General features: G+C 44.2%; 1 protein-coding gene across 1 annotated transcript in view; it reads right to left on the bottom strand.

Moving 5' to 3' along the window:
* The window catches only part of VWF (von Willebrand factor), a 146,041-nt gene that overhangs the window by 107,176 nt on the left and 20,074 nt on the right, over positions 1 to 18,791 (bottom strand). Inside the window, exons 7-13 of the mRNA XM_052790174.1 lie at positions 17,436 to 17,652; positions 15,190 to 15,312; positions 12,503 to 12,614; positions 11,489 to 11,535; positions 4,963 to 5,099; positions 3,467 to 3,605; positions 2,744 to 2,844 (exon numbers count right to left, since the gene is read on the bottom strand). Coding sequence (XP_052646134.1) covers positions 2,744 to 2,844; positions 3,467 to 3,605; positions 4,963 to 5,099; positions 11,489 to 11,535; positions 12,503 to 12,614; positions 15,190 to 15,312; positions 17,436 to 17,652 — 876 coding nt within the window. The remainder of the gene's footprint in view (positions 1 to 2,743; positions 2,845 to 3,466; positions 3,606 to 4,962; positions 5,100 to 11,488; positions 11,536 to 12,502; positions 12,615 to 15,189; positions 15,313 to 17,435; positions 17,653 to 18,791) is intronic.

Raw genomic sequence — 18,791 nt, 5'->3', positions numbered from 1 at the left:
TAACAAAAATGCTATTATTAGTAGCAGCAGGACAATTTTTGAACGGTACAGTGATAATTTCAGATGGTAACTGAAGGTGACTAGGAGAAAAATGGCTTGCTTATGTGCCTTGATCAGCACTCCAGTTTAGCCTTTCCCCATTTTTCCCCTTCATTCATATAAATGAACAGGGCAACAGCGGGGGTTGCATTTTTTAATATGGTGAGATGAGTATCTTTCCAATGGTAATTTGGGAAAAGATACTGCATCTGAAACCATTTCACATATTAAAAGAAAATTTGAAGATGAAGAAAATTTAAACAGATTTTTTTGTCACAAAACAGAGGCAAGGGTGGAGGAGTTGTTTCCTTCAACATTAAGGACCATTAATAAAATAAGGAAGAGACTACTACCCCTGAAGCTACATTACTCACATTAGAGCTTCCTCCTGCCTAGAGAAACTTATGACACACTAAAAGCGGCATTGCAAACAACCCACATAGCAGAAGTACTTTTCACCCTGCCTTATTCTTGCCGCAAATCAAAGGACAGCTGAAATGGGACCCTAAACTTAGAGGTAAACAGGGGGAACTCTCATAAGCAACATCTGCAACACAAAGGCACCAGTATCTTTTATTCTAGTAGGAAATGTCTGTTTTTATTAGAAGTAAAGACCTGGTACATCACAAGTACTACCAACTGTCCTTGGGAGCTGACTCAGTGTTTTAATGCTACAGTAGCTCTCTGTATGCATTTAGAGAGTGCTACTTTAGTCAGATTGGCAGGAGTAACGAGCGAAACAGAACCAAAAAAGCTAGAAAAACACATTTTTGAAGAAAACTGGTTTTCTGTATAATTAAAAATAAAAGCATCCTTCAATATATAACCTAATACTACCCTCCCTTCGAACACAGTTGTCAGAGTGTAAGTATGGAGCATTGAAAGGAACAACCAGGAATTATTAGAGGATACGTATCCTTATTACTCCGATGGCCAAGGAAGTTACTTTTTCACGTACTCTGCAGATGGACAATGAGTCATATGAATCCAAATTCTGACATATTTTCGAGTGGAAGCTCGAATCACAAATATCAAGTGGTCACAGAAAGGGGAGCCTTCTTGAGGAACTTAGAAAGAATTTTTACCAGAAGTCTGGCCAAGGTAATGGAAGTGTATCACTTCCCCCAATTGTCAGAAATACTTGGCAACAGGTCAGTCTACAAATCCAGCATAAACTAACTCTCCAGAAGCAATTAAAATGATGCTTTAGATACCCAGTGAGGGAAGGAGTTCAGAGCAGAACTGAATAAATGCAGATGACTGGAGAAACTTCCACCGCTTTTATGGGTAGAGGATCTGGAGCAGAAAATTAGATTTGTTTTAACTGTAAGAAAGAATTTGCCAGGCTATACGGGTCTCTGACCAGGCAGAAAAATACTTTGAATACTGAGGAGAGCCAAAACTTCTCAGATGTGCCAAGGGACTGAACTGAATTATTCTCAGCCCAAAAACAACTTCTAGGACCCTTAGAGCACAGAGATACAGGCTAGATCGAAAAAACAACAAAACCACAGATGCTTTCTAAAATCATTCTCGACTTTTCTTCTCTGTTGTCTTTTCAACTCTTGTACTCATTTCCGAACTAGCTTTCATGAACCTTTACACTGTGCCAGATGTGACATTTAAACCAGATTTTGGAGCAGGCGAGAAGAGTGCAAAAGCAATGCCATGGTTCAGAGAGGGCAGCGCTCACTGCTGGGTAGAAAACCCCAGGAAAACTACCTTTCTTGGAAAAACTCTTCTCAGTGAGCAAAACCACCCCACACAGGGCCCAGCTGCAGATCCCCTGTTACAAGTGGGGCTCAAAGGCAGCTGGGCTGTGGTTAAGCACCTGTCCATGCAAACACGGCAGGAGCACGCAGGTCCGCAGCCGCCCAGCATCACGGGAGCACATCGCCCTGACTTAGCACCCATAGCCTGCAGGTCATCACACCAGAAAGCAACACTACAGGCAGACTCATGCTCCTGAGGGAGCAAATACCCGAGACCTACCGATCAAAAGAAAACAGCCTCTTGTATGAGCAAAGAGGGCGGTAGATGGCTTAGCTGGAGAAGCTGTGATGGTTTATCAGCTATCAGGAGACTATTCCACAGCAAATAATTGTAAAGCATTCTGTTGTTGCAGCCAGACTGCTTCCCTTAAGGCTCATTTCTTTTTAACCTGGTTTGGGTATTTCTACACTCCGCTGCGGTCTGCAGCACAGACAAACCCTAATTGTTAATCAAGGGTGACTTTAAACATTCCTCACAGCAGAAGGAGCATGCAACATATCTTCTATGAGTTAATTGATTTTTCCTGGAAATTATGAGTAACTGTGTCCCTGGAGCCATATTCTTCCCTTATTTTAAGTCATACAAATCCATTGCTTTAGGCAGGACAGTCAAAGCAAATGAAAGCAAAAATCCAGTTTGCAGGGTATCTGCTGAACAAAACACAAAACTATTCATGGTTAATAATGGCTGTCATTGCACAAAAAAGAGGGGGGGGGGGGGGAGCTACCAAGCTGCTGTAGGATGAAAATGTTTGTTTCTGGAATACAAAAGGACCTGTATATCGCTCTGGGGGTAGCAAAAGAGAATGGCATTTCTAAGATGCAACACAAAGCAATTTCTCAATTCAGACAAGAAAACCTTTGTACATGTTTAGGTGGGATGAAAGAGGGGGCAAAAAGGCAGAAATAAAACAGACAGAAAGAAAGAGTACCTTCACTAGGAGTTCACCATGACCATCCCAGTCAATCTGCAAATCTTCCCCATAGGTAAGGCGAACTGAAGTCCTCACCGTGCGCTGGATACGGAGGGCACCTTAAGACAACCACAAAGTGTCAGTCAGTCAAGCCAAGATGTGGTGTTCCATTGCCCAGGACCGCTGTGTCGTGTTGAACAGGCCAACAGAGTGGCTGCCACAGAGCAGGGGGCATGCAGGTCTGCCAAACCAAGGGGTGCCAGCAATGCCCACTTCACGCTTCCCAAGCTTTGTGCCTGCCCAGCTGTTTACATCTGTATGAACATGTCCATAGGCTCTGCCTTAAGGCACTCAGGAGCCCTAGAAGAGGATATATGTGCATTCTGCAAAACCTCAGGCATTAACTGTGACAGTTTGCAAGATAACTGGAGGGATTTCAAGCTTCTAGATAAATAATAAATAATAATAATTTTAAAAAGCATAGACCAACAGTGGTTTTCAAGATCACATCTCACAAATCCAGACCAGCTTAATTCTCCTGATTTTAGAGGAGCTGAGCCAAGATGTGTTGGCTGCCTGGAAAGAAGCTGAAATGACAGAGCTTCTAGAAGAGGCTGCAAGTGAGAATTTGGTATTGAAAACACCTTTTGACTGAACTGGGCTAAGGCATGCCAGAAAACACTAGCAAGTAGCACCCCTTCAGTGGCTGGCCAGAGTTAGCCCACGCCCATGCAAACACACCTTGTAGCAAAGGGATCTGTATGTCTTGTCCATTCAGTGAAATTCCCCCTCCATGTTTCATTTTAATGAGGCTGTTGTCCATATCCCGGATCCGGACAGAAGCTGAGCGAGTGCACACGGCATCAGGATCATCTGCACACTACAGAGAAGGGAAAATTTGCCTTGAACCTCAAGTTTTTGCTTTATTAGTGACTTAGGCCCAGGCCCCCAGAAGGCATTTAGGCATCTAATTTGGGAGGAGTTAAGTGCCTCAATGGTTTTACAGATCTAGTTTCTGCATCCCACAAACACCAGGCTGGCAGCCTTTCTTCTGTTATCCTGCTAATCATGCACCAGGGAGCTATCCGCTCATCTCAGAGCCTGGAAAGCAATCCACTGGCCTTACGCCGGACCCCCGGGAGCCGTGACCAGCGTCCAGCCCCCCCCAGCTGCACCAGGGGCAGCGGGGGCACGCTGCCCCACACAGCCCATCAGCCCAGGGAACAGTTGCATGGTTCACACTGCCCAAGACTCTTGTGCTATTTATTTTCCCCGACTGTGGTTTACCCGGATGAGCAACAGGGACTGCAGGCCCCAGGAGTCTCCTCCCTGGTTTCAAAAAGGGAAGTTTCAGTGAATACCCGTTCTGCAAGTCCCGGAGCAGAGATGACCTCAGAGCTGCATTATCAGAGCTCTCTAATGCAGGATACAGACGTAGTTGGTGCGTAAGACCGTCACGCCCCGTTTCTCCAAAGCCTGTGACGTCTCTGTTGCTCTTGCAAAGCAGGCTGATACTCCGCTTCTGTCAGTCTCCTGACTCCATCGTACCTCTCCCTGCCTTCAGCTCCTCTGTTCCCTTTCTTCCCCTCTGCTTGATTCAGTACCCTTTTCGGTCTCCAGGCTAGTTCACCTATTCCCATGAGCAACTGGTCAATTAATTTCACGACCAGGTTAACCTCCCTGTGACACCCCCTCCAGGGTCTCCTTCCCCCCCCCCACGCTGGCCCGGCTCCCTTTCCTTCCTCTCTCCAGCTGCCTCTCGCTCATCCGTCAGGGGAGATGATGAAGAAAGTCAGGAGCTGCTGACTGGCTAGTGAGCAACAGAAATCACAAGCCAACATGACTTAATGGAAAGCAATCCAAGGTACTATTCTGCCAGCACACCCTGCTCAGTGTCTGAGGAAATGTCTTTTCCCCCGGGCACCAGCGAGGCACCGGCCTTCAGGGTGCTTTGCAAGGAACGCACCCTCCTCTGCATTTGTTTGTTCAGCTGGCAAAGAGGCGGTGAGGGCTTGCTCTCCAAATCTCATTACGAATCTCAATCTCCAGGTAGGCTCCTGGGAATGGCAGCAAGGAGAAGCAAAACACTTATTAACTAAGGAGAAAGACTGCATCTGTTATTTAAACTAATTATTTCATAGGAAAATTACTTTTGTTGGCCTGTGCATCTGCAATTCATATCATGCTCCCACAGCCCTTCCCGCTCTCTCAAGAGCATGCGCAGAGGCTGCTGTTACCTGCACGGTCTCGATGATCACCGAAAAGGAATTTTCCATGCAGTCCTTGGCAAATAAGTACTGACAAATCCCGCTGAAGGTGAAATACTTGTTGTCAAAGCTTTTGAAATGGGACTGGCCGGTGACAGAGCATTCTCCTGAAAAACGTAGAGAGCCATTAATCACCCCAGTGCCAGTTGCCAGCAAAATCTTGCCCGTCCCCCCAGCAGGCCACCGAGGGGGAAGAGCAGCCCAGTGGAGCACGTTGCACAAGGCCCAAGTTCCGTGCAGACCAGAAAGCACCAGCAAGATGCTTATCTCACTGTTTATTCCTGTAAGTCATTACCAGTAGCAACAGAGGCGCCGACAAAAGCTGGGGAACATGGCATAAATCGCACTCGAGCTGAAATTCATGCCTACGGAAAAGCCTATATAATGTTTCAAATGGAGGATCACAAGGATGTCAGCAAATGGCTCAGCTCTCTGCACTGAAGCAGATTTGATTCTATACCTCAGTGGCCCTGGAAATTCAGCGCAGTCACTCAAGCTCTCCGCAGGCTAGGTCACACCTAGTACCTAAGTGATGGGTGCTGGTGGCACTAACCAATTTTAAACAGCAACCCACACTCTCTTTTATGTAGGAACTAAGTTTCCCTTTTTATACAATGGGAAAACTGAGGCACGGAGAGTGGAAGTACTAATGCCTAAGACTGGCAGAGCTGGGAAAGACACTTAGGATTACCCAGCATTAGTCACACGCTCAATAAACCGGGACACGTTGCCTTTTTACTCCTAGGCAGGAGCTTGCAACACCTTGACATAACACACTTTAAGTCCACTTTTTCTTAGCCCAGCAGGGGACATCTGCATCCATGGAGCTGGCTGCAGAATGAAGGTGTTTTTACAGAGTTGAAAATAAAAATTTGCAACAAGACTTGTTGGACTCTCACCTCTTCTGCTGAGGTGCCTCATTCTCAGTCTGTGTTTCACAGTTGTGTCTTGGCAGATTAAGCCCCCTTTTTGTCTCTCTACCGGTGGTTTTAGAGCATTGCAGTATGGTTTTATGAAGGCAACAGTCTGAAAGCCTTCTTCGCAATGGCCCCTTGAAGACAGCCCCCCAAAAGTGTTGATCCCTTTGCTGGGCTGCCTTGAATACCAGTAAGTTATTCTAACATTAAAGTAAAAATACCTTATCAGAACAAAGAGCTGGAAGATAATCACTGTTGGAGTTCTTCCAAGGGCAGGATTTATGCTGGACTTTAATCTGAACCATTATCTTAAATAACTAGCATAAAGGTAAACATAATTCTATAGTTACAATAGCAACATCCTTACAGAATAACGTGGAAGTCTGGCTCGCCCACTCTTCTACTACAGAAAGAGGCTATTTAAACCTATCAACATCTTAAAATGTTTTGCTGCGGTGTGGCTTTTCACTTCCAGGAAGGCAGTATTGAGATCCCACAGCTGGGATTTAGTACCCTGTTACGCTAGGGTCTCTGCAAACACAGAGGGAGGCTCCATCTTCACAGAGTTTGCAAAGAAATTCTTTCATATGAGAAGACTATCACACTTAAAGACGGTCCCACGGCAAACGAGACGGGCAAAGACCTCCTTGTCCAGAACAAAATTCAGATGCTGGGTCTACATTGGCAATCCACTGACAAAGGATGGAGAATGGTTAAATACTACAAGCTGGCAGGTGAACCCCATGAGTTATTCTCTCTTCACTGCCTTTGAGTCCCACATAAGATCTGTCTAATGAACATCCAGTGGAAATTCCCCTCTTCAACATATTATTCAGTGTTAACAGTCTTAAACCAGCCTGTGCTAAAGCACCACCTCACAGATCCTGAGGATTCTCAGCCTTGCACAGCTCTGATTCACCCCAAGAAAAGTCCAGCACCTGCTGGATGTTTGTCATCCCCTGGAGAGTCAGGCAGCTTGGTATTTACTAGCTCACCCTGGAAATCCTACTTTCTGTTCAATTAAACTTGGACAAAGGTAAAACAAGTGTTATTTGATTCAACTTCAGAGTCAATTAACTGGCTATCAGATGTGGAGAACAGATTTAAAGAAAACCAGGCATAACCCACCATATTACATGCAGTTTGATTTCCAGGGCGTTCTCTGCAACTAGGAATCAAGAGGACGGGTTTGCAGCATGGGGACCTAGGGACTGCTACCCAAGACAAGTCCCAGCCCTTTGGCATTGCTCCTGGAAAGGAAATTCCTTTCCTGCGGCAAAGTGTCTTCTTATGGGTCCCTCTGTCTACTCCATTTGGTGTAATGCATCCCATGAGATTTCCTGAAACCTACTGCCTTCATAATTAATTTAATTATGATATCAGCTTGAGAGCTTCTTGCTAGTGTTAGCCAGCTATTGCTAGTTGGCTGACACAGCACTGCCTTCTGAAGCACTACCTCCAGCTGGGAACCCAGCTTTATCACCAAACTTACAGCTAGGCAATTTATTCCCACAATATAAAAGAAACCTTTCCTGAGAAACAGGTTGGTAAAAAAATAATGGAACTACCTTGAGCTAAGTACATAAACTTTCTGGGACACATGACTTCAGAAATATTTGTTGCAAAAATAACCAACCAACAATAAAAATATGCTGCAATATTGCTTCAAATAGAGACAAAACAGGACAGGTAACAATATAAGCTTGGCTACTGTTCCTATCAAGGACTGCTACTTTGGGAGGCTTTGCTGCCCTCCCATACTGTCTCAGTACAGTTTGTAGCTGTTAGCAGATACATGTACAACAGCTCGACTTACACAACCTTCAGTCTTGCACAAGCTTAACTGAAAAGGTGCAGGAGCTGGCTGTCCCCATGTGCCAAAAGACAAGCCAGCAGGGAAGAAGACTGGCCTGAGTGGACAGAGAGCTTTAGCTGGAACTCAGGAAAAAAAAAAAAAAAAAAAAAATAGCTTATGACCTTTGGAAGAAGGAGCAGGCAACTCAGGAGGACTACAAGGATGTCGTGAGGTTATGCAGGGAGAAAATTAGAAGGGCCAAAGCCCAACTAGAACTTAATCTGGCTACTGCCATAAAAAAGAATAAAAAATGTTTCGATAAATACATTAACAACAAAAGGAGGGCTATGGAGAATCTCCATCCTTTATTAGATGCAGGAGGAAACATAGTGACAAAGGATGAGGAAAAAGTTGAGGTACTTAATGGCTTCTTTGCCTCAGTCTTCAATAGTAAGACCAGTTGTTCTCAGGGTACCCAGCCCCCTGAGCTGGAAGACAGGGATGGGGAGCAGAATGAAGCCCCATCATCCATGGGGAAATGGTTAGCGACCTGCTACACCACTTAGACACACAGAAGTCTATGGGGCCGGATGGGATCAACGCAAGGGTACTGAGGGAGCTGGTGGAGGTGCTCACCAAGCCACCTTCAATCATTTATCAGCAGTCCTGGCTAACTGGGGAGGTCCCAGTTGACTGGGGGTTAGCAAATGTGACGCCCATCTACAGGAAGGGCTGGAAGGAGGATCCGGGGAACTACAGGCCTGTCAGTCTGACCTCGGTGCTGGGGAAGGTCATGGAGCAGATCATCTTGAGTGCCGTCACACGGCACGAACAGGACAACCGGGCGATCAGGCCCAGTCAGCATGGGTTTACGAAAGGCAGGTCCTGCTTGACTTGCCTGATCTCCTTCTACGACAAGGTGACCTACTTAGCGGATGAGGCAAAGGCTGTGGACGTTGTTTACCTGGACTTTAGTAAAGCCTTTGACACTGTTTCCCACAGCATTCTCTCGGAGGAACTGGCTGCTCATGGCTTGGACGGGTGTACTCTTCACTGTGTAAAACCTGGCTGGATGGCCGGGCCCAAAGAGTTGTGGTGAACGGAGTTAAATCCAGTTGGCAGCCGGCCACAAGTGGTGTTCCCCAGGGCTCAGGACTGGGGCCAGTTCTGTTTAATATCTTTATCAACGATCTGGACAAGGGGATCAAGTGCACCCTCAGTAAGTTTGCAGATGACACCAAGCTGGGCAGGAGGGTTGATCTGCTTGAGGGTAGGAAGGCTCTACCCAGGGATCTGGACAGGCTGGGTCGATGGGCCGAGGCCAAGTGTATGAGGTTCAGCAAGGCTCAGCGTCAGGTCCTGCACTCGGGTCACAACAAGCCTATAGCATTGCTTGGGCTTGGGGAAGAGTGGCTGGAAAGCTGCCTGGAGGAAAAGGACCTGGGGGTGTTGGTTGACAGCCGGCTGAATGTGAGCCAGCGGTGTGCCCAGGTGGCCAAGAAGGCCAACGGCATCCTGGCTTGTACCAGAAATAGTGTGGCCAGCAGGAGCAGGGCAGTGATCGTCCCCCTGTACTCGGCACTGGTGAGGCCGCACCTCGAGTTCTGTGTTCGGTTTTGGGCCCCTCACTACAGGAAAGACATGGAGGTGCTGGAGCGTGTCCAGAGAAGGGCAACGAAGCTGGTGAAGGGTCTAGAGCACAAGCCTTATGAGGAGCGGCTGAGGGAACTGGGGGTGTTTAGGCTGGAGAAAAGGAGGCTGAGGGGAGACCTTATTGCTCTCTACAACTACCTGAAAGGAGGTCGTAGAGAGGTGAGGGTCAGTCTCTTCTCCCAAGTAACAAGCAATAGGACAAGGTGAAATGGCCTCAAGTTGCACCAAGGGAGGTTTAGATTGGATATTAGGAAAAATTTCTTTACCCAAAGGGTTGTCAGGCACTGATGGAACAGGCTGCCCAGGGAAATGGTTGAGTCACCATCCCTGGAGGTATTTAAGAGCCATGTAGACGTGGTGCTTAGGGACATGGTTTAGTGGTGGACTTGGCAGTGTTAGGTTAGCGGTTGGACTTGATGATCTTAAAGCTCTTTTCCAACCTAAACAATTCTATAATTCTATAAAAAGTTATTTGGATATACTGGCAGAAGGTACAAAAATAAGCTGGCTTTCTCTTTGACTTCTGTTCATTTGTCACAGCTTCCCAACTCAGAAAAATTCAGCAATGCTATATTCCCTCTTGCACAAAGCTGTATATCAACATCTGTTTGCAAGCCTCAATACCAGGCTTATCTTCGTTTCTATAATCACTATAAAGAAAATATGGCTGGAGTTGAGGACAAAAATTTGGTCCACATAGTATTCATAGTAGCCCAGAAAGCAAGGACATTAAGAGCTATAACCTAGGTAAAAACTGAAGTCATAAAAAGACCTATTTCTTGTTTGTAAACATGTTATGTTGCTGCCCATTAGCTAAAAGACATAACCAATCAGCTGGGACTGTCCCCTTGATTTTGCATTTTAGACAGTGAGATTTCCTGCACTTGGAGAGATCTCTAGTGAACACCTCAAGCACAGGGCTTCTCACAGTCCTGCTTGGCATAGCATACTAAAAATGTAATTTCTATTTTGAATGTTTGCATACCCCCCCTCCACCCCCCCCCTTTTTTTTTTTTTTTTTTTTACTGCTGACACTTTGGGGCAAGTGTTCTTTCAGTCTAAAGCAGGAAGAAATGGAGCACTGATGGGTCAGGCAAGCCTAATGTTAAAATAAAGACAGACTTTGATAGCCATTTTAAGACTGACGTAATTCTCCTAATTTGTGAGGACTGCAGATTCTCATCTCAAAAAGCCAAACCAAACCAAAACCACCAAACCCAAAAAAACTGCTGTCTCTTTTCCTGTCCTGCCATAACCACAGTTCCCTTCTCATCCCTTCCACTCTTAGCTCCCTAAAACAAGGAGAAGAAACAAGATAAAGAGCTGTGCTGTCTCCTTACAGACTTCTACGCACAACACAGAGTCAAATGCTGTTTCAGGTCAAGCAGGCCTTTCCGTGGCTGAACATAGCACAGGAACTGAGGCAGGGGATGGGCCACAGAACTAGCAGGAGGAAATAAGGAAGGCAGCACTTTGCTGGCTAGTGCACAGCATGAAAAGTCACATTCCCCATGTAGGTGAAAAACTGGGACAGCAGCCACCAGTACTGGTGGGTTTGGGAGGTAGGGTAGAAGGAAGGCGAGCAAGAACACCTGCAGAGCTAACTCTCCAGTCTGTCAACACCCATAGAAGGCAGGGCAGCCACATTCTCCCTGGGACTGTAGCTCCTTCACCTGTAACATGACCATTAGGGCCCAAACCCATGGGGTATAAAGAGCGATCCAATCTACTCCCAGTACTTCAAAGTCCCATCAACAAAAGTATGCTGATTCAGACCATCAAATAGGGAATGGTACCTGGTCAAAGAAACCCAGCACTGTTCCTCTACCTGAAAGCCAATCCTCCTAACATACAGACCTTGTATCTTGGTAAACTAAATAATCAAAAGAGGAACCATTCTTCTCACCAAACAGGATTTTTCATTGCTACACACAAACCATATAGTACAATGTCTGGCTTGTCTCACGAGAAGAACTTAGAAGTGTGATCCCATCTGGATTGCACTGGAGCAAGCAAGTAAGAACAAAGACAGATTCACTTTTTGTGTGCAAAAAAAATAAGTGGGATGTAAGTGGGAGGGATGTAGGCAAGGCTTACTTGTCAAAACCTGAAAAGAGTAGAGCCAACGTACCTGGGCACTCCCCATTGCTGCAGATCCAGGTGCCACGTCGGCAAATGCTAGGAAACATATCATGACAAGTTAGGCAACAGTACATGAATTCAAGTCTTCCATTGCAACTTTTTCCCAAATAATTGAAACATGGGCTCCTGTTTCAGGGAAGTTAGACCAGTCCCCAACATCCTTTCCATCTCCCATAACCTTGTTCCTTGATATATCCACCCCTTCTTACCATCGTTCGACAGCAACTGCTGGTAATATGAGCTGGAATGGTTGCAAAACTGAAGAACTTCTGTTTTCCCCCACCAAAGCTCTGTGTTTAACAGAGTTTTCAAAATCAGAAAACTTCTGATTAACAGTGATGATGCATAGATCGTCTTTCTTCTGCATACGGTGGCCTTCACCTAGTCCTTCTTCTGTACTCTAATTGGAAATGTCTGGGCACAGAGTTGTCTGAACTCCCTCCACAATTGTGTTCACACTTATACAAAATCAGATCAGGAATACATTACTCATTCCCCTTCCTTTCCTTAGAGAGCTAGCCTTCCCCTTCAGGCTGGCATTCATGAGGGAAAGAAAAATTGTGAGCCATGCAGCTGGGAAGATTCCTTAGCTTTGCGAAAAGTTCCAAGGACATGCCTGAGCTAACTCCTCTTGGAAAGAAATCAGGTTTAGAGGTTAAATAAATGTAGGAAGTCAAAACAAAGACACCACCTCTGACACTAACCAGACATGGGAACCTGCCGGTCTGTCTTATCCACAGGAAACAGGTATTCTCTACTGTTTGAAGGAGTATGACCTTCACATTGTTCTATCAGATCAAATATTGCTTTAAAAGCAGAGCTGATTTTGTCTTTGCAAACAGCTCACTTCTTAGAAGGGGCTGGCATTTCCAATAAGAGAGTAGGTCCTTTGCCAATGAAAGGATTTTTTTTTTTTAAACTAGAGACAGAGATTTCTAGAAAGATCATCTAAAACAGTCACTAACTGGTTTGCAGTACTTATCTAGAGCAACATGGAGTTTACCATGAGTTGCAGTCCTGGGAGATGGTGAAGCCAGGAGGATAGTGTTTTCCAGAGTGGATGCAGGAGCAGTCGGAGCTTTCAGTGCAATGTTCACCATCAAGAAGCTTCCCCTCTGGATAGATCAGGTAGCAGCAGATACACATGCCACACACACACAGAGGGACACAAACACAAATACAATTAGATTTTCTAGTTCTTCATATACTTTGGCAAGACTTCTTATGTATTATTATCTACAGTCAGTCACAGACAGCAATCAAAAAGAATGAGGCTTGCCAAAATGCCTCACAGGGACTGGTGCCTACTTTCCTTCCAGCGCTGCCTCTCCCTCAGATGTACTGAACGGAGCATTTCTGGTGCTCCCAGAAGAGCTCTTTGCTTTGTGAGTCCCCAAGTCCAAAACACACATATTGGAACATACATGATCAAACAGAGGGAGCACAAACAAGGTTGATCAGAGCTGGTTTAGAAACCTGACTGTTGGAAAAATACATGCACTTCACTGGCTGCAGCAAAGGGTTTCCAGACAGGTTTTGTATTTGTCATAAAAGGACAGAAGAGGAGAGAAAGTAGGGAATGAAGAAACAAAGTTGGACACCATAAAAGTCTAACAGACAGGAACGTTAGAGAGAAAGAATCGTTACCATGTGGAGCTGTGGTTTCTCTTCTCAGCTTCTGCAGAAGCAAAAACTGAAAGGGCCAACCTCCCAACTTGGATCCAACTGCTGAGGTTTCCATATTACACAACTATAATTACCTATTCTCTCTCTCTCTCTCTAGTATTTTATCTTACAAATATAAACAGAAGCACTGAAGAGTTACAAGACTTGTCCGAGATTGCACTATAAACTAGCAATAAAAGAAGGGACAAGTTTCTTTCACTTGGACCCCCCTGTTGAGAGATAGTTGACATTCTTCCATTTTTAAAAGAGCTGCTGTAACAAAACATTTTGTTTGCTGAAAACCCGTCTTCCCTCCTCTTTGAGGGACTCCTTCCAATCGCCTGCAGAGATTTTGGCCCTTTTGCCTGGCAGCAGCAGTCACCACTGACAGTGAGACACAGGCAAGTCCCCTTTCTCCCATTCTTCCCATAGAGCTGCCCGGAAAGGTCTTTGCTGTTGAGAAAATCCTTCCAGTGAGAGATATTCAAAACAAGATCTGAGTATTTAAGAGTGGTGTGGCTCTCCAGAGACCACAACAAAACAGAACGTCTGCCTTTTTTCCTGGCAATAGTAATTCCATTTACAGCAATTAAAGTAACTATGTGGTGCATGTAAGGAAAATAAAAGACACATTCGTTGAACAGATCCTTGTTACTCTTGGAGCACTGGAGGGAAGCTAAGCAAAGGTATAATCCTCATCCTAATCCCCAAATTTCTTTATTCATCTGCCAGATCCTCCTGGTTCTCTATGAAACTCAGATCAAAGTTCTTCCCTGTTGACTGTGCACTGAATAACAGTAAAATTTTCAACTGCTAATTGTTATTTCTTTCCATACAGTTCCTTCTACCCATCTACTTGTTCCTCATGCAGTACCCTTTCTGTGGAGCTGCTGTTTCTCTCCTCTTCAGTTCCTCTCCCCTTAGACCTTTCCTGTGCTGAACCAATCAGTACAGCTACCAAAGGAAGAATATAGCGAGAGTCCTTGTGCAGCCAGTGGATTCATCTCCTTCAGCTTTTCCCAACACCCCCAGGACTGCACAAATATAATAGCTAGATCTTTCACAACAAAATAAGCTCCTGTGTCTAGTTACATCACCTGTCACCTTCCATGTGCACCCTTCCAGGTCCTGCCACAGAATGACAGCTTTAAACCTCCAGTAAGCAAGAGACCAGCAGCCAAATAGGAAACTACTAAGCTCTGAATGCAATAACAACTCCTCAAACAAGGTTGACATTGTCATCACTGCCTTGTTTTGGAAACAAAATTACGTTCTCAGTAAACTTCGATCATGCTTGGTATCTCATACAGGGGGACAGCAAATACCTCTGTACATTTGCACAATGTCCAGATTTGAAGGGTGAAATACAAAGGTAGGCCTATTAAAACCAACCAAACAACAACAACAAAAACACACCAACAAAAACCAACTAGAAATGGGAGCATATAGAGCTTTGCAGCCAGGAATAAAACTCTCCTCCTGCAGTTGTCTTAAGTACAATAGACAGAGGAGGAAGATTGTGATGGTTGGGCTGCCCCCTTTAAGCCAATCAAATCTCCTGTATGAATGATTCAATAAGTGAAATCATTTATCTAAAATCATGAAGATCTTTGGAATTATAGTGCAAGCTCTACACGAACTGTTTTTCTGTAAGAAACTCCTTCAGTATATCCTCTGTTCTTTCTTCCACTAACTGGACGCTTCTAACCAAAAGCAATTCAGAAGGAATCTAGGTATGTCAATGGTAAGCGGTCGCTCACCCAGAAAGGCAATCCTAGAGTATTAGATGGTGCTGATTTTCACAGAAACATTTACTTTTTAGTTGGGTCTGAAAAATGGCCCTTTCATGGAGAGAGCATACAGGCATTATAGAAACTGGTTTATTCTAGGCCATGGTCCCAGAAAAAAGAGAAGTGTTTTGGATTTCAGGAAAATTTAAGGGAAGACACAGCTTTCCTTCTTCTAATAAAATAGGTAGCATCACTGCCAAATATTTCTCTGTAAATAACCCACTAAATAAATTACCAGGGCAGCTGCAGCCATCAACACATTGTCCATGACACACTTCATTGATATTCAGGCTCTGGCAGGTTTTGGCACAAGGGGATACACATTCCTTATACTCCATGCCAACTGGACATCTTGGCCCTGAAACAATTCAAAGAAATTAGAAATGCAAATTCCTCAATAACTCTTAAATAAGTAAGTCCCTTAATTATCAAAGGCTGAACCACAGAGACATCAAAAAGGTCATATCCTCTCCAATCAATGATTTCTTTTTCAGAAGCAGAACATTTACAAAACACTTGATTTTTCAGTTTGCTGCAATATCATCACCTGTCAGGTTGTGTAGTAAATGCTTAGAGGTTAAAGCCAATTTCTTTTCTAATGAATTGAGTCTTAATACCTAAAACCAAGCACACTAAGAACAATCAAACACGGGGAGAAGTTTTGCAATAATATCCAAGTAATTTGGATAGACAAGCATGTTCTGTACCTTTAAGCTAAGTAGTTACTCTACTCATTTGTGAAATTATACTGTTTTGTGTTTGCAGAGAGAACTGGGAGACAGTTAAGACTCTGAAATCCCATCCTCCTCCTTCCAGAGAACTGCCAGCACAGGATAATACCCATGGTGCAGTATCTTCACTGCTGTCATTATCTAGGCTAGGCCATTATGCAAGCACACACTATAGCCATTCCTTCATTCTGATGCACAGACACACCCCGCAAGACTGCGTGGGCATGGAGTGGGAAGAAAGCCTGCTCTTTCCCAGTAAATCCTCTATTGAAGGAGGTGGGAGGGTAACGAAGGAGCAGTCTTGCCCTCTGTGGCTCCAGGGCTTGGGCACCAGCTCACACTAGTACAGTATGCCCAGCACTAGAGCCCTTCCAATGCAGCAGAGCATTTCATGCCTTCAACGCAACCATCATCATCATCTCCTGAGAAAGCATCATAGCACAGATGAAGGGTGATGGAAAATTAAGCTCCTGATGTGGCAACAGGCCACGTCTCTTTTTCCTGACTAAGAAAAACCATGGTTTGTGAAGCCAAGGCTTAGAAACAAGCTCTAAAACTCCTGGGAACAGAGAGGGATTCATTTCACTCATGGCTTTAAGTTAGACTTAGACAGCCCTAGCAAAAATGGGTTCTCTGGCTTGCACCCTCAGCAAGGAGACAAGTTTTCATCAGGTCCCTTTTACATCCTAATAGAAAGGTAACAGATTACTGCTAGAAATAAGACTCTCCTCTGGTGTACAATCCCTTGAACAAGTGGTTGTATCTTCCTGCCTTAACGATTATCTGAAGGCACAGTTTTCTTCAGTGGTGGCCAATAGCAGAGTATCTTTACCAGAAAAGAAATTGTTGTCAGTACAAATCAGTCAGTTAGCATGTTTATGTAAATTGATTTCATGGGGTGAGAAAGTTGTCCTTTCTGTATAACATAAAAACATGAGAAAAATAATTGAGAACATTATATTAGAGGATTAATTTTTTTATTATTATTATTCATTTGTGTGCTTATGTATTTAACCGGGGTTCTCCAGTGGAGGTATATGTGTATATCCATGGTGGGTGCAAACATGACCTTTCCTCTATAAATGCAATCCATCCCAGTCAATCTATGCACTTCCTTGTTGCAAAATCTTAGCAGAGATGCAATCAGGACCTCTGACCTCAGCAAAATTGGGCTAATAAAGGCAGCATTTTGAGATGCAATCAGGATATCTAACCTCGACAAAATTTGGCTTAAAAAAGGCAACATCTCAATTTCAGTGTAATTGGTTCAAGAAAATAAAGGATGAAACAATTGTCTTTACGAAAAAATGTTAAGGAGAGCCTTCCAGGAGGATGCTGACTTACAAGTACAGGCTGGATAACATTACACATCTCAACCATATGTGAAATAGCTCCTAAACATCCTAGTTTATACCTTTGTGTATGAAATAAGTCTTCACTGACTTTGTATACCATGGTGGGACCTGTAACAGCTCAGGATCTTCTTCATATATGGTTCAAACAATCCTGCCTTAGGGATAACAATTTCTATAAAAAGGTGGGTGATGGAGAGCTGAAAGGGGGAGCGAGCAAAGGCACTTCAGACAAATGGAAGTGACAGGCTCTTCATATTTTAACGTGCCATGCCTGAATCAACCTGAATCAACATCCTAAAGAAGCACCAATTGCTTTTAGCTGCAGTACATAAATCTGCAAGAGAGGCATGATCTTATTTGGGATAAGCAGCCTAGAAATAATCCTGTCAGCTTACTGCATGAGCTCTCTTCAGGCCACCCATCCAAAATCACTCCTTCGTGAGCGCAGCTTCTTGCATAATCAAGGAACACTGAGCAGTGACAGTCCATGTCCTGGGTACAGGCACAGATGTCTTCTTCACAGAGATCGATGTATGGCTCTGGATCAACTCGATGGTGGCACCGGGAGAAGGTCAAAGAAGTTCTTAGCAGCTGGCAGGTTTCCATGACCCCCTGCACAAAAAGTGACGAGCAAAGGTAGAAAGAGAGAGTGAAAAAAAGGACAAAATGAGTTCCTATAGTCTCAGGAAGAAGGGACAAAACCCTGCTTTTCCAAACACACTCACCACTTATTTAATAACATCATGGTTATTATTTAACACCATCATGGAGTTAAACAACATTATAATCAAGAGCTAGTAGTGAGATACGACCATTTATTCACCACATCCATATATACACAGAGGTATATTAATATACTGATTATTATAAAATAGTGTCATATAAGGGATGTTTCATGCAGAAATGTGTCAGTCAATCAGTCAGCAAATGGAGGGAAGCAAAGAACTGCTTCTTACCCAGTGAAGAACCAGCTGGTGTCTGCCATACCAGGAAGACACGCACAGCAAGGGAGAGGAACTTACAATGGAGGTACTTAGAAGAAAAATGACCAGACCATCTCTCAGATAATGAGGGAAGAGAGTAAGTTTCAGAGTGAAAGATCACATCTGACTGGAATCTGAGGAATCAAATTTATTTTCCACTTCTGGCCACATGTTCCTGTTGCTCCTGCTGGCTTGCCCAATGCATAACAGGTCAATTTAACTCAGATAAATGACAGAAAAATAACCCAAGGAAGAAAAGCAATTCGTTCTGTTCTCACCAGTTAAATCAGCATGGTGACAGCTAGTGTAAGGGGTGATGGGGGGGGATACCAAGACCTCTCCTTTCAGACGGCAGCAAGCTAAGACAAAACTTAGTTGTATGTGAAACAAAACCGAAGGAAAACTTAGTTTATGGCTAAGTTCTCCAAGGGAGGCTCCCATGTAGACTTTCTCTAATGTATGCATTATGTCACAGTTCAATAAGTCTGAGGTCCTCAATGCAACTTTCTGAGAGGATGACACTGAGTTTAGATAAGCGTAAAAATGATTTTCTGATGCAAAATAGTTGCACAAACAGTTGAAGCATAACTTTCTTCTACTTATTTGTCAGTGTTTTATATAAGCAGATGTAACCATGCTATATATTTCATGTGTTATACATAGTGGTTGAGGGGGAGGGCATACTCTTCAGAGTAGTTCACAGTAACGGTGCATTACTCCTGGATACCTTAACAAGTACCTGAGGTGACAGCACATACTGTGTTTAAA

This window comes from Harpia harpyja, chromosome 6 (genome assembly GCF_026419915.1).
Source record: "Harpia harpyja isolate bHarHar1 chromosome 6, bHarHar1 primary haplotype, whole genome shotgun sequence".
Taxonomy (NCBI): Eukaryota; Metazoa; Chordata; class Aves; order Accipitriformes; family Accipitridae; genus Harpia; species Harpia harpyja.
The sequence above is the reverse complement of the archived record's forward strand: the minus strand, read 5'-3'. Positions and strand labels throughout refer to the sequence as shown.